Here is a 22,324-nt window from a genome sequence, read left to right as displayed (position 1 = left end):
CCAGTTAGCTTAGCTAAGCATTAAGACAGGAAACAAGAGGAAACAGTTAGCCTGGTTTTGTCCACTCACTTATTAACATGTTGAATCTTGTTTATTCAATTCTTACAAAAGACAAAAGTGTAAAAGTGACCAGTTGCAGTTTATTGGCGTTAGGTGCAGGACTTTTTCTTGACTGGGAGCTGTGACTTCCTGAAGTTTTCACTGCTTGACACCCTGTGAAAATCACAAACCACAACTTGTCATTTTTACACTTTGGTTTTTGTACCATTATACAAACCACATGCATGTATGTTAATTAGTGAGCTTCAGAGGTGCTGGTAGGCAGATGTTTTTACCTTCAGACAGAGCCAGGCTAGCAGTTTCCCAGTTCTAGTCTTTGTGCTAACTAAGCTGACCAGTTAGTTGGAGCCAGTCTGCCTTCACACAGCCTGCGTCGGCCACCAGACGGTGTGGCAAAAATGAAGGGCTTTCCATTCATTTTGAATGGGGGTAGTGCATTTAGGCAGTAGGGGGGAGACGTTATCCCCACATTTAAACAATGTCACTCCTCATCCTTCGCTGTTAAGACTGCTTTTTCACCCCACGTTTGAGTGTGGCCACTCAGTTCAACCAAAGCCCGTTTATGGGTCTACTTATTAGAAATTATCTGGTACAACTACATTTGATTTCTGACATGGTCAGTCAACATGTCAAACTAGTTTTGATCGAGCATAACCTAATGTGACCCACTCCCTGACCTCTCTGCAGAACGTAAATGGGTTTCTCAAGATGCCAAACTTCCTTTAATTTTCTTACTGTTGTATTAACATTTTTTCCTGTATGTTTGGTATTCTGCATACTGTATGCATACATCTAAGTTATTTACAACTGTGTGTCTGATGTTTATATTTTAAATCTGTGAAATGTGCAGAGATCTCTTTGGGTGATGTGCACTATAAATACAGTTGAAGTTGCTCTGCACGTGGCTGGATTACCAGCCAGACAAAGTGGGCAACTGCCCCAAAGCACCAGAAGCCCCAGCTTCACTGTACTGTGTGGCAAGTAGTTTGTGGTAATTTCATTGTGATTTTCTTTGGGGAGAAAACCTAAAGCACAGACCATATGTCATTTCACCTGAAATTGTGTTATACAGTGCATAATCTGCATATTTAATGACATTATCACACAGTAAACCTACGGCTATATAATGCAGTGGGGGTTAATTAGGCTGCTCTTTTTTTGTCTCACGGCCCCCAACAAAGTTACTCTGACCATGTCTATGCGATAAAACTTGGGTGGAAATATGCTGAAGTTCCCTTTTGGATGCCATCCCGATACTGATGTGTTTTACCTCTCTCATGGAACACTGGTTATATGCAAAACCTGCAGTTATCTTGTTCAAACATTTATTGCTGTATGTTTGAAATAAAGTGCAGCAAAGACACACACACACACACACACACACACACACACACACACACACACACACACACACACACACACACACACACACACACACACACACACACACACACACACACACACACACACACACACACACACAGATGTCTGAGGCCTGAAAAGATGGAGAGGAGATATGTTCAGTATAGACAGTGTATTTTTACATGAGCTAAACACATTAGTAACGCTTACCAGATCATCATCTCAACCAACTTTAATCATCTTCCATGTTGCAACTGAAAAACAGAAAATGGATCAGTCTTGATAAATAATTCATTTACTCATTACTAAATTATTGCCCTGCTGTCATGTGGAACTGCAGCTACTACTGGCGCTCAGGCTGTTTTCAGTTGTAATGGGGCTTATTCATGGGTGTTTTCATTCTTCCAAAGTTCATAAGGGCGTGGTGGGTGATTTGAGAACAGAGTGCAGCTTTTTCTTACAATCACTGGCCAAAGCATCCCTCGACACAAGGCCCATCCTTTGGCGAGCAGATTTCAGTTGAACACATGAAGTAGATCTAAGAGGAAGGCAAAAGTAGAAAAGGATTGGATGTAGTGTCCAGGCTCAAGAGTGTGCAGCGTACTATGAATAACAGCTGCTGCCAATTGAGATTTGGACAGAATTATCAGCATACAAAATGGCCTCTCCACATGTCCTCGTAATGAATGCTGACTTAAGAGATTTAGTGATACCGTCAATGGTTTCATTTCCCATGGACTATATACCCATGTTAAATAAAATAAACGGTTTGGATAACAGCCATTTACTTTTACATTATTTATTTAACAAAAATTAAGACAGTGAGTCTAAAGAACAAAGTCCAATGCCAAGAGCCACTCTAAGATAAGACTTAATTCCAGAGGGGCAAATTCACAGGCACTCTAGGCAGACAGCTGCACGTTTTACATTTTTTTCCTTGCTGCAAAGCATAAAAAACTAAAGGGGAAGCATGTTTAAAGCAACAGTGAGACATTTTGGGAACTAAAGCTTATTGGTTTTCTCGACAAAAGTTAGATGAGAAGATTGATACCGCTCTGGTATCTGTCCATTAAATATTAAACTAGGGCCAACAGCTGGTTACCTAAGCTTAGCATAAAGACTGGGAACAGCTAGCCTGGCTCTGTCCACAAAAATCCCCCTGTCATTTTTACATAGGGATGGTTATCATTCGATTTTATCAATGCTAAATACAGCTAAATGTTTCCAGAGTAGCAACAGTAATGTTTACAACAGCAAAGTCACAATATAACTCAATAACTCACTGGAAACTAAAATGTCAATAAAATAAACAATATTCAGTAATAGTCACATGGATTGCACAAACAAGATGTAGCATGTTAATTGCTGAGCTTTAAGAGTTGCTGGATGGAGCCAGGCTAGCTGTTTCCAGTCTTTATGCTAAGCTAAACTAACCGTCTCTTTGATGTAGCTTCAAATATGAGAGTGGTACCAATCCTCTCATCTTACCGTCGGAATGAAAAGCGAATAAAAACCGATTTCCTAAAATGTCAAACTATTCATTTAAATATATTCCCGAATTTCCCTAAGGGGATGAAAGTATCCATCTAAATATTGCCATAAATGGTTTTCAATGCCATGTCGTGATTTAACTCTTCAACTTGACTTCTAGTTCAGAGTCTGAACACCAAGATAGAAATGAATACTCTTACAAAATATCTCCAAAACAAATCATGAAAATCACAATTAATACAGTTACATGTCTATAATGTCCCCCCATCATTATTCATAGAACTCAAGGGTCTCTGCTTATCCTTACCTCCTCATCTGGGTCCTTCAACTCACTATCAGGTAGGAACTGGAAGGTGCTGATGGTGAAGCGGCGGGTCTGAGCCTGAGGAGAGGGTGGCCGAGGATCAGATAGCACAGCCTGCTGCAGGGCTGGGTCCAAGGGGTTGGGACATCTAGGGAGTAGCACTGAATTAACCCCCTCCTCAATATTTTTGTTGTTGAGGTTCTCTTCACACAGGAGAGGTTTCAACGTACCCGTTGTAAAGCAGCTGCCACACAGCCTTTCCAGAGCGGGGGTAGGCCACACAGAAGTGCACCAACAGCACCAAACTTGGATCCGGGGCGTTGAGCAGCCGCACTTCCAGGTAGAGGGGTTTCCCAAGCAGCATCTGCAGGGGCTGGTGATACTGAGGGTAGTGGCTGCTGTACTGGGCGTCTGAGGTGTGTTTGAATAGAAAGAGGTTATTTCTTGAACCCATTTCACCCACTCAAATCTAGTTCTCCTACAGCTGATCAGGATGTGTTTGAAGCATTCATACGGTGCTTAAACACTGGATATATTAAGATTTGTCATTCAATTATCATCAGTTTCCATCTTGATTGGCATACATTTGTGTCCAGAGACACAACAGCACAAAATTATAAGTTACCAATTATGCAAAGCAGTTGTTATTGTGTTCATTGAAATGAACACCATCTACCTTTGGCAATCCTGAGCTGGACTCCAAACATCCCCTTGGTCTGAACTTCAGGTCCCAGGGTGGGAGTTTTAACCAAGTAGCTCACACTCAGAACATCGCCTGGCAGAAATCTGCACTCCACCAACAACCTGAGAATGGGACAATGTTGTCATGCAAATCTATACAGGATGCTTTTGTTTTTTGTTGTTGGTTTTTTTGACGGTTGAACAATAAAATGGGTAAAAGAAAGGCAGGTAGGATTCTCTGTGCTGGAATCATACCAGGAACATTGCAATCATGGTACCATGGACCAGTGGAGTAGCTGGTGAACCAGCATTCAGTCAAGATGAAACCCTTAAAGCTATCGTGCATCGTTTCTGTCTCCCCCATGAGGAATTCTAAGTAATGACAACACTGTCGGCACGTCCACATGATACAGCCTTCCGTGATCGCACACGCGCCCCCTCCCCTCCTCCACACAGTTGCTAGTATGCAACGAGGACATGGAGGATTACAAAAACACGGACTCTTCAGAAGAGGTAATTATGTTCGCTAATTATGTTGCTCTGACCTGACCGGAGAATCCCTCGTGATGGTGCCATAGTTGAGGCTGATTGACTGAACCTTGTTGATGACCTCCACCATGTAGATGACCGTTTTCCCCACTGTCTGTCAGGACAGAATGGAACATACAATTTAGTATGTGGACACTAGTAAATACTAAATGGTCCAGGATCCGTGGTTGACTGCAACAGGTCAGTTGAGGCAACACAGGAACTACCCGGCCGATCAGTTTATCGTTTACTTTGGTAAAACTTTTTAATATTCGTTTTCGTTCATTGCAGTTTACCACTCTACGTGTCCCACAGCCATCCATCGGGATCTTGAACAAGGCATAGTCGGAAGTCACTCTCTGAGGTTCGCAGGTGGAGTTGCCGGCAGTGACAAGCAGGGCAGGAGAAAGAGGGGGCTCCATGAGGGAGGCCGGCACGGAGAAGACAAAGTGGCGGTCAATAGTGCACTCTGGAGGAGGACACAAACACACACGCAGTTATGTAAAAGGTCAGATGAACAAAATGTCAGACAGCTCAGGAGGCAATAATAGACAACTAGAACTGCAAGCAGTTATGAACGGGGTCCAAGCCTCCCTGGCGCCAGTCGCCCCTGACGACGCCAAGAGCCCACGGAAGCGGAGCCCGCGAAAGGAGAACCCAAAGCACGATGGCGGCGAGGCAAAAGTCAGGAAATTTGACCAAGTGCAAGCTCCAAAGTCTGTAGTGAAATGCAATTGCAAATTTCCTCTTCATCACGTAAAAGGCCAAAACACTTCTTCCTCAATTACAGCGCCCCCTAAAGGGCGATCATCACCAAATCTGGTGGAGAGCCACAGAGTGGTATGTCCAACAATAATCTCAAGTTTTGTTATGATAGCATTTACTGCAGCAGAGATATTTCATTGCAAATTATTCCCATTTAAACGCATTGACTTATTTGCCAAAAGGCTTCTACGTTCATTATAGCGCCCCCTAACGACCGATTTTCACCAAATTTGGTCAGGAGGATCGGAGTGGGATGTCTAACAACAATACCAAGGTTTGCTCCGATACCTATTAATTTGGCCGAGATATGCTAACGTTCGTGTTTTGTGGCTAGCTACGAAAATTAGTTTGCTTGTAAATTGCGAATGGTGAAACGTAGCAAAATTCTTTTGATAACTTTAGGTCAGGTCCGTATGGAGATGCTACCTGCCAAGTTTCGTACCAATATCTCGTACGGCCTAGGACGAGTACGAAATGTTGGTTTTGCGCATTGCGCGATATTGCGAAAAAAAACTTCTTAGCGCAGATGGGCGAGGCCTATGTCATCAGACTCAGATGGATTCAAGGAACACGTGGATAAAGGTTTTATAATCTGCGATGTAGACTGTGGGAGTTATAGGCAAAAACATGTTTTACATCATTATAGCGCCACCTAGTGGTGCATGTATGTAAATGAAAATTTTAAGTTGCTCACAGTGTAAGTGGTGAATCCAAACCTGGATCCCATAGGCCACGCCCACTTTGACGAATCAGTACCCCACTGAAGGCGTGGCCTCAGGAGTGGGCCGAGATGGTACACGCAAAATTTCATTAAAAAAAAAAAAAAAAAAAAATCGGATGAGCCGTTCATGAGATATAAACTTTTTGTACTTGTAGCGCCCCCTAGTGGCCAATTTTTATGAAACTGGTTGGGGAGCCTTATAGGGTCATGCCAAACAAGATTCTAAAGATTTGCGATGATACCATTTATTTTGGCCGAGATATGGCAATGTTTGTGTCTTCGTAGCTAGCTACACAAATTTGGTTGTGCGTAATTCACAAAATTTTCATCCGACAAAAATTCTTTTGATAACTTTTTGTCAGGTCGGTCTGGAGAGGCTACCTACCAAGTTTCATGCAGATCGGTCGCACGGTCTAGGAGGAGTATGAAAAAGCAGGTTTACGATAAATCGCGATTTTTCACGCATAAAAGTCTTGGCGGAAATGGGCGTGGCCTATATGACGTGATTCAGTTGGATCCAGTGAACGCGTAGATGTATAGTTTTTGAATATCGGTTGTACGGTGTGGGAGTTATAGGGCCAAACGCGTTTTTTCTGCTATAGCGCCACCTAGTGGTGGAAGTGGCTGAATTTTCTGGTCCGAGGTGCCTGCAGTGATCTGGACCAGTCCTGAAAACTGCACCCCCCGACCATGTACGGTTTATGCTGTATGAATGTGTTTTATCGGCGGAAGAATAATAAGAAACCTTAGGAAAGCAATAGGGTTCCACAGCCCTGCTGTGCGAACGGCGTAGCTTCGCTACCGCCAATTCTTCCAGCCTCGGGCTTGGACCCCTAATGAGACCCAAGGTATCCTATACCCTTTTCTTTTTCTGTGTCACTGCTAGCTTGAATCATGCTATGCGGGCCCTGAATATGCCTCTTTACTCATCCAGCAGCTGTAGCGCTTATATTTCCGTAACCAAAACAGCTCAACTGTACTCAGCGAAGTGGCGTGAAAATGCCAATAGGGATGTAAACTGCAGCTCACCATCCATGGGGTAGTAGCAGGCAGGGGGGTGCTTGCTAAAGCAGCAACCCATGAAGAGGCACTGTGGCTGGGATACAGAGCCGGGTCTGCAGGGGAGACGCTGTTCGCTGGGAAGGTTGCACTCTAAGGGACAGCACGACAAATGTCAGCCACATCAGTTAAAATAACTCTGAATGGCCAGGAGAAAACACACTCTTCAGCAAATTGAATAGTCTTTCAGAAGTGTAAACATAAAATCCATTTACCTTGTCCAGACCCCGGGACGACCACTGGACAGGATAACCGAGCCTCTTGTCCCCCACTTACGGTCATGTAGACGACAGTGATGAGGTACATTTTACCCTTTTAGAAAAATATTTTATACAAGAGTTAATGTGTACAGCAAATGGTCAATTAAACAAAAGGTCATGTGCTCAGTGTGAAATCTGGGTCAATACTTGCCTGCACACTCATGTGGCAGCGTGAGTGCAACTGGAGCCTCAAACGAATTTTGCCCTCTTTGCCTTTTCTTGCAGAATACCCACAGTGCTCTGGGGCATCCCGGAGGTTCATCTGGTTCCCTTTGATGTCTGAAAAAGTACATGTGGAAACATGCAATAAGTCGTAGACTTTAATGGCACAATTACAGCCCTTGGTATGGCACAAAGCTTAAGTGCGGCCCAGTCAAAACAAAAACCAAGCCCACCTTTTCCCCCACCCCCATTTAACTGTATACCACAACAGCCCCACTGAACCACCCACACACCTTTAACAACAATTCCAGAGATGGGACCAGAGGGGAGCTCCACAGTCATCTGATGGGAGGTACAGATGACTTTAGGCCTTGGGACAACAGACAGGCTGAGCTTGGTGGTGCTGGGTGGGGAAGGGGACACTGATGGCATAACTGGTGCAGGAGTTTCAGGGGTAGTTTGATACGGGCATTGCAGGTCCAGAGTCCTATACTGCGCCATGGAAAGGTCCCAAAACCTCAGAGCTAAGGAAATGGTCGTGGGAGTCTAAAGAGAAAGAGATCGATAAAGTCAGTATGAACCATCACGGATGGTTTCCAGCTAATGCGTTTAAAAATAAAGTCTGCAAGTTGAGCTCAACTCACAAAAACTCACCAGTTGAGTTACACAGAACATAAACTTCACCAGTACAGATGCATTCAGAGCAAATGCTAAATGTTGTCCATATGGGTTGAATCATAAAATATGAGCTGCTGACTGGGAAAAACTGCTCGTCTGTTCTATATACAAGCAGGACTGGTGTCATAAATCACTGTAGTGACAACCCAAGTGGTACAAACCACCAGTGGTGGTGGTGGCATTGTATTGGACTGCATTAAGGCATATTGAGTATTTTAATCAGACATTACAATAAAACTACAGACTCAAAAAATACTATACATCACAACAAACCATAAGTATCTATTTTTTGTCTTTATCATCATTAAAGTACTGATTAGTCATTACATTAGTAATATAATGAGTCTATTGGTATTGACCATGTGTATATGTTTACATGGACCAAACTCCATAAACTTCAGTACTCAGACCCTCACTGAAGGGCCGACACATCGTCAATATAGTGATTACACGTGACGGATAGTGTGGGGATTCCCTTTTCCTTCCAAGTCAAGTGTTTTTGATCATTAGCACCTGTCAAGACTTTGTGTCCTAGAACTTTTGTTGCTGTATATCCTGATATAAAAAGGCTCAGACAATGACCATTTCATGGGAACTTTAAATTAGTGTTCCAACAAGTTCACCCTGTCATAAGATAACTAAACTACATCAAAGAAACAGTCTTATAATTATTTATTTAAGGGGACACGATTAAAGTAAAGCAATTATATAAAGAGGACACATTTGCAGGCAGTGACAAGACATTATGGAAGATCTCACCCATGACTGGCTGTGGCAGGCAGGCAGAGGAGAGTGAAGGATTACCCCACAGCCCTCAGCCATCTGCAGCATGTACCCACACAGTGGAGACACACTGGGGATGAACAGCCATGTGTTCATTTGGTCTGATGTTAGAAACAAGGATTGTTAGATCTTTGATATCTGCAACAATTAATATACTTTAATTTTAGAAGTAAAAGCTGATCTAGGCACAGTGAGAGACCTGGTACATGATCTGCTGTTGGAGGACCATGACTGTCTGTATAAAATTTCATCAGAATCCACCAAATAGTTGAGATATGCATTTCAGTCTGGACCAAAGTGTTGGACCGACAGACTAACATTGCTCTCAGTAGAGCCATGCCGCTAGCATAGCTAAACATTATTTACATCGGGCCTTGAAGAGATTTTTGGTCAAAGATGGTTAATTGGCTCTCTTTGAAAATCATGAAAAGCCACATTTCTTACCAACACAAAGAGCTCTAATGTTTACCAAAACACTGACCTCTGACCTGGATGGAGTCTGGGTGAGCAAAAGGCAGAAATACAACCATCTTCCCCATCAGACACTGGTGATGGGGGACATGTGGAGTGGGTCCAGCTGTGGTAGAAGCTGTAGAACTTGTGGTGGTAGGAGGTGTAGTGGTCATTGTTGGTTGAGTCTCTGTATACTGGGGCACAGGAGGGTAATGTGGATGGTACTGTGGTAGGTAGAGAGAATGGTAAAAGGGGTAAGGGTAGTAGCTACAAATGGGATCAGTATCAGAGGGACAGGTGGCTGGTGAAGCCGCTGGTTTCTGAGGTTCCTGGGGAGAAGTTTGAAATGTCTCTTTGGTAGGCAGCGGAGGGAAGTAAATGGGTGTTTGGGGATAAAACTGGCTGAAGGGATAGCTGGGACTGTGCGGCTGCTGCTGCTGGGGCCCAGAAGGACTCCCAGGAGTGGGCCAAGAGGGCGGGTCAGGTTGTGAGCCAGGATAGAAGAACTGGGGAAGCTGGGGGTATTGTAATCCAGGATAGGGGTAGTGGGGGTAGTCACGAAGTTGAGCAATCTGCTCCTGGGATGGAGTTTGAGGAGGGAAAGGAGGGGAGGTGGGTGCAGGGCTGACATGATCTGGAGTATAGGGAAACTGTGGGTTACCAGGAGACAGAGGAGGAGAGGGGACAAAGGGAAACTGAGGATTGACTGGACAGGAGGGGATGTATTCCTGATCATCTAATTTAAGATGGAGATGAAGATCATCCTGGAAAAAAGCATCACATGAAATATTATGGTACAAGCCAGCAGCCCACCATAGTAAGCCATTTAAGTTGGATAACTTACGCCGCTAGTGATACAAGGAGCACCGTAGGAGATGAAGAAGGCAAGCTCCCCAGGATGTGAGAGGACACGGTACGCACATTTCTCAGATACAAACGCAGCCCAACCTCCATTCACTGTACAGCAGATTACATGTTTTTCTTAGTCTCATTCAGTTCATAAAGGCTCAGATTCAGGGATATAGATACCACTGAGGTATGCATTTCAGGGGATTTGGGGATTTTAAAGAACCTTAAGTGAGTTTACATGGATTCTGCAGTTAAAAACATACATATTTTTATGCTGATTACATACATTTTTTGGACTACTTTTAGGCCAACAAAATAAATAAAGGATGAAGACCAATTTTATTCCTGGCAGTGTGGAGAGGGCTTTAAAACAGCATTCATGTTGGGAAATAAAAAGTAACAATTTATTTTACCAGTCCACAAGAGTTTAATGTTAAATGTTGTTATAAACATTTCTTTGAATGAACTGCTCTGTTTAAATAAAACCTGCAGACAAAATAATTTAACTACTAACTGACTATAATTTAGAATATCAAATATTTATTTATGTTATAGACATTTGTGTGTATCCTGACATTCATCTGGAAAGGTACAAAATATAAACTAACATAATTAATTAATTAATTAATTAATCTTAAAATTAAATAACTCCCTTTAGTTTACTACACATAGTATCAGATTACATACTACATTCTTTCTAGGGGTGCACAATTCAGAAAACGTCACGATTAGATATCCTTTATTCGATTCAAAAACAATTCGAAAAAAAAAAAAAAAGTTACTTTTCCCATGTGATTGCAGTAGACATACAATTAAAAAATAAATATATGAATCGATTTTTGGAATTCTATGAATCGATTTTGAAATCGGTAGAGCTTGAATTGCGATACGAATCGATTTTTATTTTTTCACACCCCTAATTCTTTCTAGGGAAACGTCCTAAAAAAAAATTTATTAGGAAATTGTTGACCCACAATGTTTATCCATAATGAAGATCTAAGTGTTGTGCCAAAGCCCTCTCCATGCTGCTAGGAATATAATTCTGGTGGTGATATACTGAATTGTTTATTGTGTTGACCTCAAAAGTAGTCACATTCAAAAACACATTTTATAAATATATGGTGTCAAAAGATACTGCAATTAGCCTGATTAAAAAATGAAGATGTATCAATGAAGAAATGTATAACCGTAGAATTTGAAAGTTAGTTACGCCCCTGGTATAATGTAAATCTAGACTTTAAATATTCTTCAGATAAATATGAATTTCCAAATACAAAATGTATTTGGAACAAAATAATAAAAAAATATTCATGTTGTGGATTCTATTACAAAAATGAAATATAGTACAAGAGTATAGTACAAATAATTTCATAAACAACTCTGCATTAATCCCCTAATAAAACAAAAGTACCTAAGACTTCCAGTATCTGTATGTCCTGCTCCTGCCCATGTATCTGCACGGCCATGCCATAGGGGAGGCAGAAGACTGCGGGAACAGAGTGGGAATAAGAGGGGACAGGAGTGGACATCTGCACCGGACAGGAGAGATTCAGTGGGCTGCCCAACCACAACAGGGACAGCACATACCTTCCATTCTGACAGAAAGAAATAAGGGGGTGTTAAACAGAGCAAACAGAAATAACTATGGGTGGAGATACAATGCAGATGGTGCTGCTGCTGCTGGTACCTCCTGTTTAATGTAACATGCATCATAAGGCACCATCATCTCAAGGTCACTCCATGACGTCCACACTGAGTAACCACAGTAAGGGGGTAACTGGAACAGGGAGATGGGAGGGGCTCCCTCTGTAAAGAGAAAATGTTAATCAACTAATTTTTGTGCTGAATCGCATGATTAAACAATGAGTCAATCCACAGACAATTTCACAAACAATTTTGATAACTGATTGATGGTTTAAGCATTTATCAAGCTTTAATACCAAATATTATCTTCTAAAATGTGATGATTTGCTTATTTCTTAGTTTTAAATCATTGTATTTTGAAAAATTTTAGACTGCCAGATGAACAAAAACAGCAATTTTAGGGACTGTCATTTTGTCATTTTGGAAAATTGTGATGGGCATTTCTAATTTGTCATTTTACAGCATAAACAATCAATAAAAATTGGTTTAATAGAAAATAAGGGTTGATTTTTAAGAAAGTAAACTAAGTTTCCACCACATCGTTTCATGTACATTTTAAATTAACTGTATATAAAACATTTTGCTGCAGCAGTAAACATGTTCTCCGGCATAAAATAGGTGGCAAAACAGGCTCAGGCATGTTAAACCTTATGTAAATGTCATTCACTCTCCTTGCTATGTAAAATGAAGGCCTTTAGCCTTGTCCTCATCACATATTTTTATTGCAAGAAGAAAAAAATAAATAAATAAATGGACATTCTTTGCAACAAGATGTCCTTCCCTCCATTTGCATATTCCACCTGAGCCTGTTAAACAACATTCAAACAGCACCAGTTCAAACACTTCTTCCAACTTCATAATGAGTATTATACATCTTACCTCTGTTCACAAACAGGTGTGTGAATCCTTCTCCAGAGGCAGTGAAGGTCATGGCACTATCATCACACTGCACCAAGGGCCTCATAGCCAGCCACTCAGAGAAATATGGACTGGAGTCAAATGATGGACCCATAATCTTCCCCTGGACTCCATGAAAACCTAAGGAGAGTTTAAAAAAGTAAACAAAAGGCGATTGGGTTGGTTAACCCTTTAGCTACTGCCATGTCAAAGCACTCCTGCAGTGGTGAAAAAAACATTAAAATAATTTACTGAAGTAAAATCAGCAATACCACAGTACAAAAATAGGCCCAACATTGCTCCATAAAAGTACAGCAGTCAAAATGAACATTTATACTGCTGTAGTTGGATATAAACTGATCATGTTTTGGATGTAAAATCGTATTCTGAAAAGTAACACGCTCTTAAAAAAAAAAAAAAAAAAAAGTCTGAATTGAATCACAATGCAACAGACAGCAGGGAGATTCAGGTGTGTTACTCTACTAAGCGGCTAATATAGCCTCGAGCTGCTAGCCTCAACCAAAGAGCACGCTACACAGAGGTCTTATAAAGTCACTTATAATAATCTGTTTACTCACACAAACAGATTATTTTTTTCATTTTCAGACTTTTAGTCTTCAGCTCCAACCGACGCTGACTCAAGTGACATCACTTGAGGTAATTTATCATCTTTCGCGCAGCTCCCCTCTGGAGCCACAAAAGGTATTATAATGTCAACAATGCAGCAGCCTACAACACTAAACAAACATAAGGTAGCTCTAACCTGCAAAATCTGCTTGATATCCATCTTCAGGGGCTGAAGCCAAGTTCCTTGGTTCCGTTCTGATATTACCAACAGTCCAAGACAAGCGGTCATCAAGTGTCGGGGTACGATATGGGATTGGCTCTCCGGGAAAGGCAGCAGATTCCGGCCGAAGCTCCGTGAGCCCCCGCTGGTTAGATTTTCGCAGACTTGGGGCCTGGATAACCTGTTCAACGAGGCGCCAATGTCCCTGTTGGGCGTCGTTGTCGTGTTTAATCCTTTCCCACCCGGTAGCGGTTGCCTCTTGAACTTGGTAGGCAGTTAAACCTTCCTCCCGTTGTCCTAAACTTACCGAATGGCTAACTTGAAACGTGTAACAATAAAAGGTTACAACAAATAAAAACAAAGTTATTTGATCTCTTCTCTGTTTGCAAGACATCGCTGGATTCTGCTCACACGTGCACACGTGTCACCTGCAGATGAGGGCGACTAATTAGGAGTCATCAACAATTGACCAATGAAAAGGCTACACAGATGGTGAGTCTGAATGACAAGTATTCAGATCCTTTACTTGAGTGAAAGTAGCCTACTAATACTACACTGTGAAAATACTGTTACAAGTAAAAGTGAAAATTGTATGTTTATGTAAAAGTATATAAGTATAATCAGGAAAATTACCTTAAAGTATTTTAACTAAAAGTACTTAATGCATATTATATCATTAGATTGTTATTATTATTACTCATGCATTCGTGTAAAAGCAGGATTACCGTTGGTTGTTGAGTTCATTTTGAACTATTAACTAATTATTTTCATTATGGATTAAACTGCAATTATTTTTTTCTACATTAACTGATTTTCCCGGAGCCCAAAGTGACACTTTCACAATGTTTGTTTTGTCCAACCAACAGTCCAAACCTCAACATTATTAAAAAAAATAATAACAAGGAAAAGCAGCAAATCTTCACATTTTTAAATGAAAAATAACTATTCTAACTATTGTAAAAATAGTTTCAAATTTCTTTTAGGTCAATCGATTGAGTTATCATTTCAGCTGTACTTGGGCATTTTCATATGTTTTGTAACTAGCAACTACAGCTGTCAAACAGTTAAGTCAAATAGAGTAAAAAGTACAATAATTTCCTCTGAAATATAGTGGAGTAGAAGTATGAACTGACCTGCGATTAAAAAACTCAATTAAAGTACAAGTACCTTGAATTTGTACTTAATAACAGTACTTGAGTAAATATACTTACATACATTTCACCACTGACTTAGCCCAAATTTTAGTATATCTTTTGGTTATTATAGTGTATCACATGGCCTAATGAAGTCCAATTGAATGCAAATATGATGAACTTTTCAGGCATGTCTGACTTAAGGTAATGTTTTATTTTTTAAAGACCATGATTTGCTACAGTTGTATTATTAAGTTAATTAATTACAAACTTCAGAAAGTTGTTAACTTCATAAGCTGCCAAATCTTGTGGGACATATTGCTTTGTCAAGCTGGTTTTGCTTACTTATACTACTGAATGTCAATATGTCAGTACACCATACTGTACATGCTCTGTAGTTTAGTCTAATGAACATATTCTATCATATAATCTGATACCATGAATCCCAAGAAACAAAGACAATTTTTTTTTATTTAAATCAGCATATACTTCTGAATCTGTCCTCTTTCATTCATAAACAATAGCCAGTTGGTATTTTCCAAGTTGGTGAGAAGAGGTAAGAATATTCCAAATCCTTGACATCTTGGTGTTTGTACAAGGAGAAGGTGGCTGCTTGGATACAAAGTTTAGTCATAGGTCAACCTTTGTAGCTTGGGACCCCTTAAACAAAGCAATGTCTACTTACGACCCCTCATCACCAGTCGCAGATGTCTACCAGTCGTGACTTGTGACCATTTGAATCAAAGAGTGAATCTTTTTTTTTCTGATGAAATAAGATTATCGAGAAGTTCACACGAGAAAAGAAAAAAAGATTAGAGGTAAATCTGAAAAATAAACATACATTTTTTGTAGAAGAAAAACAAATTGTGCTTTCTTCTCCTGTTAAACATCTTTAGATTTAGCTCACGAACACATGCCTAAAAAATGTAATAAAAGTGGCATTTATAGACCAACATTTTGTATATGAGATAGAGGATTGAAAGGTGAAGTAATAGTTATTCAAGTATGAGTCATGAGGTGGAGGGCAAATGTGACTGTGGTGTTTCTTAGTTATTGTGTCGCTGCATGCAGATTTGCAAAAGGCTGTATCAGGATGGACCGGCTGTAAGCCTGAGGGTCCAGAGGCAACGAGGGTCTCTGGAATTAATCTGAGAAGCTCAGACTTTTGGAACCTAAACCCTGCTGTGACGGCTGTGATAATTGATTAGATGTTATGGGACATAGCTACTCTGGATGGTATTGCCCTGGCCTCCAACACTACTGTCAGAAATCTAGGGGTTATTTTTGATCAGGATATATCCTTTAACGCCCATCTAAAACAAACCTCAAGAAAAGCCTTTTTTCATCTTCGTAACATTGCCAAAATTAGGAATATCCTGTCTCAAAACGATGCTGAAAAACTAGTCCATGCATTCTTTACTTCCAGACTGGACTATTGTAATTCCCTACTGTCAGGTTGCTCAAAAATGACCCTTAAGACTCTCCAGCTGATCCAGAATGCTGCAGCGCGTGTTCTCACAAGAACTAAGAAAAGAGATCATATTTCTCCTGTATTAGCTTCTCTGCATTGGCTTCCTGTAAAAACCAGGATCAAATTTAAAATCCTTCTCCTGACCTACAAAGCTCTAAATGGTCAAGCACCATTATATCTAGAAGAGCTCCTAATACCTTATTGTCCCACTAGAGCACTGCACTCCCAGAATGCAGAGTTACTTGTGGTACCTAGAGTTTCTAAAAGTAGAATGGGAGCCAGAGTCTTCAGTTATCAGGCTCCTCTCCTATGGAACCAGCTCCCAATCTGGTTTCGGGGGGCAGAAACTGTCGCCGCATTTAAGAATGAACTTAAAACTCTCCTATTTGATAAAGCTTATAGTTAGGGAGTGAGGAGTTGCAGCGTCCGCCTAACCAGGCCCACATGCTTCTATTCATAGTCGTTAGATTAATAATATAACAAAGTAGAGGGAGGCAGGCCAGCACAGCCCGATCCGGCAGGGGAGAGTTCCAAGCCCCAACAGGCAACCTCTCCTTTTGACCTGTCTCTCTTAAGGCCGGGACACATCAGGCCGATTATCGGCCGTGGGACAGTCTGGCGAGGTCAGTGACTCAAATCTGTTCGGTGTGTCCCGTGCCGTTGTCCGTCTGGGGGGCTGTCGGCGTTCATTTTGGCCGACCTGACATGTTTGGTCGGCGGCAGGGAAGTCGGGACTCACCCGGAAATGACGAGCGGAATGAGGTGACTAGAGTCTCTCAAAATCTGATGAAAATCTTTTAAACTGACCTTTGTTGAGCTGAAATGAAGACAGATTCAGCAACTGCACGGCCTATTTCTCGCTTAAAATGTTTTCAGAAACACGTTTCAGTGAACTATTTTAGTACAATTTGAGATCGTATTCTGAACGGCCGATCAGCTGCCGGTTTTCATTTCTTGGGCAACATTACAGATTAGCGCCACCGGCTGTTATAGAGATGTATTACGTCTCGTCTCCTCTCGTCTTTTTGGTCTGTTCTGTGGCAGTTTTTTGGACCTCGGGGACGTGACTGATCATATCAACGGGGTTTTCTGTCAACGGTCGCCCGTCGGCTATATGTGTCTTCACCATTAGTTACGCTGTTATAGTTCTAGACTGCCGGTGGACTTCCTTCCTTTGACACACTGAGCTGCTCTCTCCTCTCCCTATTACCATTTGTGTGCATCCCGTCCCAGAAATGCTTGTTAGTAATCCTAGCTTCTGGGGAGTTTACTCCCCGGAGTCCTTATGTTTTTTCACCCAGCGTATTTCCTTGGAGAACGTTGGCACCAAGATCTTGGTTGCAGCTGTCGCCGTGGTCCTGCTGCACTCCCTGCTAAGCTCTGCGGTGCCCTGCAATGTCATGCTGCGTCCTGCTGAACCCTGCTGCTTCCTGTTACGTCCATCCATGCTCTGCTGGGCCACGCTACATCCTGTAACGCCCTGCAGCGCACTGATATGACATGAACTACTACTACGACTACCATTTGCAGGCACTGTTCCATTATTAATGTGACTATTATTGCCACTGTTCATCACATCCCCAACCGGCACCGTCAGACACCACCTACCAAGAGCCTGGGTCTGTCCAAGGTTTCTTCCCAAGAGGGAGTTTTTCCTCGCCACTGTCGCACTGCTTGCTCTTGAGGGAATTACTGTAATTGTTGGGGCATTGTAAATTATAGTGTGGTCTAGACCTACTCTATCTGTAAAGTGTCTCGAGATAACTTGTGTTATGATTTGATACTATAAATAAAATTGAATTGAATTGAATTGAATGTGCGCCGACAGTTCAAAAGAAATCGTGCAGAGTTTGGAGCTGGGGAGTGTAGGAGACAGGGATTTGTTGTGGGAAGATGTGTGTTGTGCAACAACTTCAGCACATAGGCTAGTTGCTGAATGTGGCCTCTGCAAGTGTACAGCCATGCTAGCGGCATTGTGAAGCAGTTCTTTGAGCTAAATGCTATTATCATCAGTTTACATACTCACAATGACAATGTTGATGCCAAGCAGGTATACTTGTGTTTGAGCATGTTACCATTTGCTAATTAGCACTAACACCAAGTACAGCAGAGGCTGCTGCTTTCATCATTTTTGAAGGTCATGGTCATAAACCAAAGTATTGGACTAACTGAAATTTAGACAAGATGATGGCACAAAATTCTGGGCTGCATCCACAGCTACTCATTCTAGCATCTTTTTGAGCCCTCCTCACATGAGGGCCCTGGGTATTCAGTCCCATTTTCACCCCTAGTCTGACACCCCTGATGGCACTAGATGAAAGTCAGAGGATCGGGAAAACATGAATGTCAGAACAAAATTTCATGGCAATCTGTCAGGTAGTTGTATATTATTTAGTCTGGACCAAAGTGGTGGACAAAAGAAACCTACATTGCCATCCCTAGAGCCAGGCCACTAGCATGGCAACAAATGTAATATAAGCCTCTTCAGGAAAGGTGTAAAAAATGTTTACCGCCTGTTAAGAAACACAACAGTCAGATTTGTAAATGAGATTATTGTCAGCATTTATTCCTGAAAGATTTTACTATTTTCAGGCCTTTGAAGCAGCAGCTACTTTTGTATAATGTCTTTCCAATGGACACCTACTGCACAATGGATTTTAGATTGTACTTTCTGTGGAGGCCCACATGTTGTGACGGGAATAGAAAAACTCCAGTGACTCTGATATGGGGAGAACCAATACTGCTAAGCACCCACTCACCATTCACTGTGAGGATATGACAAACCATCAGGGGTCAGATATAATGGTTTCAATTTTGACTTCTATTCAGAGTTACTGCCAGGAGAAAATACTTCCCCTCATCCATTCCTACACCCTGAGACAATAATAGAACTCTCAAAATGATTTCCATCTCAGCAATACTATAATAAAAACGGAGACTTACACTAATGGCTCAATCAGTGCCCAGTCAGAGAATTTGTGAGAAATGTATTCACTCTAAAAGAGATATTTGGTTTCAATGTTCTGATTCACAGATGCTAGACTTTAACTGAACCTAGCCACAGTTTGGGCCTCTCTCGTGTATTACAGCACCATTACATTCAAGTCACAAAGCTAAGCATCCAATTTTCTGAAAAATAATTACCAGGCAGTCTTTGAAACATTTACTGCTTTTCTGAAGGTATTTCCAGAATTCTGAAAGTCTTTTGACAAGTGGGGTAAAAAAATATAAATTTCCCCCAAAGTACTTGCGTTACATGCTCTTCAGTATTTCCATTTTGTGTTCTCATTTTGCTTCTATAGCAGATTAATTAATAATAAAAGTAATTATTAGTCACAGCTCTATATAAAGTAACTGGCTCCACCTTGAGCAGCTACAACAGTATAATTCTGCTTACACATTAATGCATCAGTATTAACAATCTAAAAATGTACATATGTCAGTCACAGGGGACGTTTTACTGCATTTAGTACTTTTACTTTGATACATTTTGCTGATTATACTTACAAACGTTTACTTAAGCAACATTTTGAATGCAGGACTTTTACTTTTAATAGAGTATTGCTACCTTTACTTGAGTAAAGGATCTGAATACTTCTTCCACCATGGCTGTTACCTAATCCTATCAAATATGGTAGCTGGAACTACATATCTCAACATGAACCATAATTAAAAATATATATATATATATATATATATATATATATATATTATTAGTAATATTGTTATATATTGATGTCTTGTTCCAATACTAGATATCTTCATACACAATAACATGTTCATATTTTGCATGTGTTTTACAAAAAGAACAAAGACATTATGTTCTGGCTACCTGGATTAGAGTAGGAAGTTGAGGAAAAGGTTTAGTAGAGTGAGGATTCTGGAAATACCTCCAGAACAGCGGTACGATGACCTGAGTGGGAACGTGTCAGTATAATTCCTAATCCTGATACGTTTTCAGGTTACTGAGTGAATCTGTACTGTCAACAGCTGAGGGAGTTGTCGGTAAAAGAGCAAAGGAAGCTATTATGGTATCTATCCTCATCCACCACAAGAAGGATAAAGCAACCATTGTAGAACTGGGATCAGGACTTCCTCCGTCCATGTGGTCTTCACTGAGAGACCACAGCCTGAGGGAAGATAAGACAGAGGCAGACATGAGCTGAGGCCTTAAATGATACATAAATGTTCTTTTACTGTTTTTATATACTGCTTCTTTGTAGAAATAAGAAGACCCATAACTGCTCAAGCTTTCTCCCATCTGTGGCTGGTGATAAAAGGCTTTCCTAGATATCCACTGCCAAGTCTGTCTGCCAAGTAACCCCCTAATAACATGGCATTATTTGACTGCAGCCAATAATAAAACCTATCTGACGGTACCTATTTAAAATATGGCAGTTTGCGGTTAAAATATGACTGTCTTTATCCATCCTGTTTCTGGTGACCACCACTGATAATGTAAGTAATTTTTCTTATTCACTCCAACCCTTTTGTGTTCCCATTTAACAGAGGCCAGTGTCCAGTGGAGAAACTAAATCTCTTATAGTCACCTTATAAGTTTATAAATGACAGAAAAAAGGTTCCTACATGTATTATATAAATTAGTTTTCCAATGGAAGCTCAGACCACTGCATGTGTTATTAAACAACTTGAAAGTATTTAAATGTTGATACATATATATATTTTTTTATATTTTGCCACCCAAAGTGTCACAGAATTGGATTAAGAGCTCATCTAAAGGGCACAATTAATGGGTCTATCTACATTGGTATATACTGTATATGTGTACAGGCAATAAAAACAAAGTGGGGGAAAGACTAGTTTTAACATTTTACGGCACAGCAGATTTGCAAAACTTTTACTGAATATTTACGTGTGATGCAACCACTTAATGTGAGTTAAAGTCCTTGATATCTGTTAATATCCAACCTCTTCTGTGTGTGTACTGTATGTATTTTATGTATGTCATTATATGTTTTGGATGTCTTGTGAACCCTGGGGGAATATTAGCTTTATCTGCAAAAATGGGTTTAAAAAAAAAACTTGGCTGGACTCTACAGTATTAAACACTCAACTCTACAGTAGCTCAACATGGCTTTGGTTCAGAGTACGTCCACATTAGGCTGGTTACATTTATAAACGCATATCTTTGTCCTCCATTTCAGCCTTCCTCTGGACTAAAATGGCATTTTTCTCCCCTGCAGAGCGGAGCTTTTCCAAAACAGCCTCCAAAGAGTGTGAATGTTTAAACATTGGCTTGGTGTTTCGGTGTGTAAATGGAGCTTTTCCAACGCGGTGACGTAGGCCAGCCCAGTGAGGGTTTGAGAGATGGGTGGCAGTAAAGTAGGACAACGTCTTGTCGCCTCTAACTCGTCTTTTTTTTTGTGAATGAAAGATTTACATGTCTCAGTGACAAAATTGTCCATGTCCTGTTGCATGATTTTGACTATCATGGTGTTGGATAGTTAAAACCACCCTGAATATGCCATCATGTTCCTGCACAGCTTCTTGTCCACTTAAATTATTTGTCATGTGAAATCATATTCAATACAATTTCAGTGTCAGTTCCTACAATTACAGTGTAATTCTGGTAACACCAATGACTGCGGTCTATGGGAAACACACTCAACATGTGTCGCTGCGATGAGAGCAGAATCAATATACTGTAGTCACAGTGAAAAATCTATTGAAGGTGTTTTTACTGATTTGATGTCACTCTCTGGCACCAATCGAAACTGCATCTACATGAGCCATTATTGAATTTCACGTTTTTACTTGCTTCCAAACATGTTGCCATTAGAGTGTAACTGTTGGAAAGATGAAGACGTCCCTGGTGTCTGGGGCACTGCTGTCTATATCACTTTTTAATTTCCCATCTTTGAAAAATTCATTTTATGAGCTTAAAGAACCAGCAAATGTGTGAATGCATGTGTGTCCAAAATGTTATTTCATATTCAAAGGGGGAAACAAACACTGCAGCTGTAGTTGTGGCCAGTTTGTTATACAGAGATAGGACAGCCATGGTGAGAAATTTCACTAAAATAAATCGGTTTGAAGCAGCATGTTTGGGAAGGAATTTGAGGAGCAAAGGGAGGTGTTAAAAACCCCTTTGGAACAATGAATGATTTTGTAGACTCTACTCCTCTTTACGCAGAGTTTGGAGTTGAAGGGGACAACCTGAAGCCGTTTGGTTCGTCTGGACATTTCATTGAGGGGAAGAAAAAAAAAAACTTTAT

At 40.8% G+C, this 22,324-nt stretch overlaps 1 protein-coding gene across 2 annotated transcripts; it reads right to left on the bottom strand.

The window, feature by feature from the left end:
• Positions 1–72: 72 nt before the first annotated feature.
• Positions 73–13,932, bottom strand: LOC120572342. Of its 2 annotated transcripts, none has more exons than XM_039821653.1 (19): positions 13,461–13,932; positions 12,680–12,838; positions 11,844–11,962; positions 11,568–11,751; positions 10,152–10,264; positions 9,336–10,071; positions 8,831–8,955; positions 7,687–7,939; positions 7,383–7,510; positions 7,187–7,283; positions 6,942–7,064; positions 4,723–4,895; positions 4,444–4,541; positions 3,894–4,021; positions 3,448–3,628; positions 3,221–3,365; positions 1,884–1,960; positions 1,633–1,676; positions 73–213 (listed from the first exon to the last, which is right to left on the bottom strand). In XM_039821653.1, exons 1-17 carry the CDS (start codon positions 13,876–13,878, stop codon positions 1,886–1,888), a joined length of 3,255 nt encoding a protein of 1,084 aa, XP_039677587.1. In that variant the 5' UTR covers positions 13,879–13,932; the 3' UTR covers positions 73–213; positions 1,633–1,676; positions 1,884–1,885. The 2 variants fall into 2 exon arrangements, with proteins under 2 accessions (XP_039677587.1, XP_039677646.1); XM_039821712.1 differs by lacking the exon at positions 73–213 and adding an exon at positions 1,506–1,555.
• Positions 13,933–22,324: the final 8,392 nt, after the last annotated feature.

This window comes from Perca fluviatilis, chromosome 1 (genome assembly GCF_010015445.1).
Source record: "Perca fluviatilis chromosome 1, GENO_Pfluv_1.0, whole genome shotgun sequence".
In the NCBI taxonomy this organism is placed as follows: Eukaryota; Metazoa; Chordata; class Actinopteri; order Perciformes; family Percidae; genus Perca; species Perca fluviatilis.
This window is presented reverse-complemented; position numbering and strand designations above follow the sequence as displayed.

What these genes read in the sequence shown, in the direction of transcription:
- LOC120572342 (XM_039821653.1), bottom strand. Translation starts at nt 13,878, where the DNA reads ATGTCTTGCAAACAGAGAAGAGATCAAATAACTTTGTTTTTATTTGTT. An exon ending in AGACTCCATCCAGGTCAGAG is followed by an intron (nt 8,956 to 9,335) that starts GTCAGTGTTTTG and finishes TTCTAACATCAG; the next exon opens with ACCAAATGAACACATGGCTG. An exon ending in CCTGCCACAGCCAGTCATGG is followed by an intron (nt 7,940 to 8,830) that starts GTGAGATCTTCC and finishes CTTTCTCTTTAG; the next exon opens with ACTCCCACGACCATTTCCTT.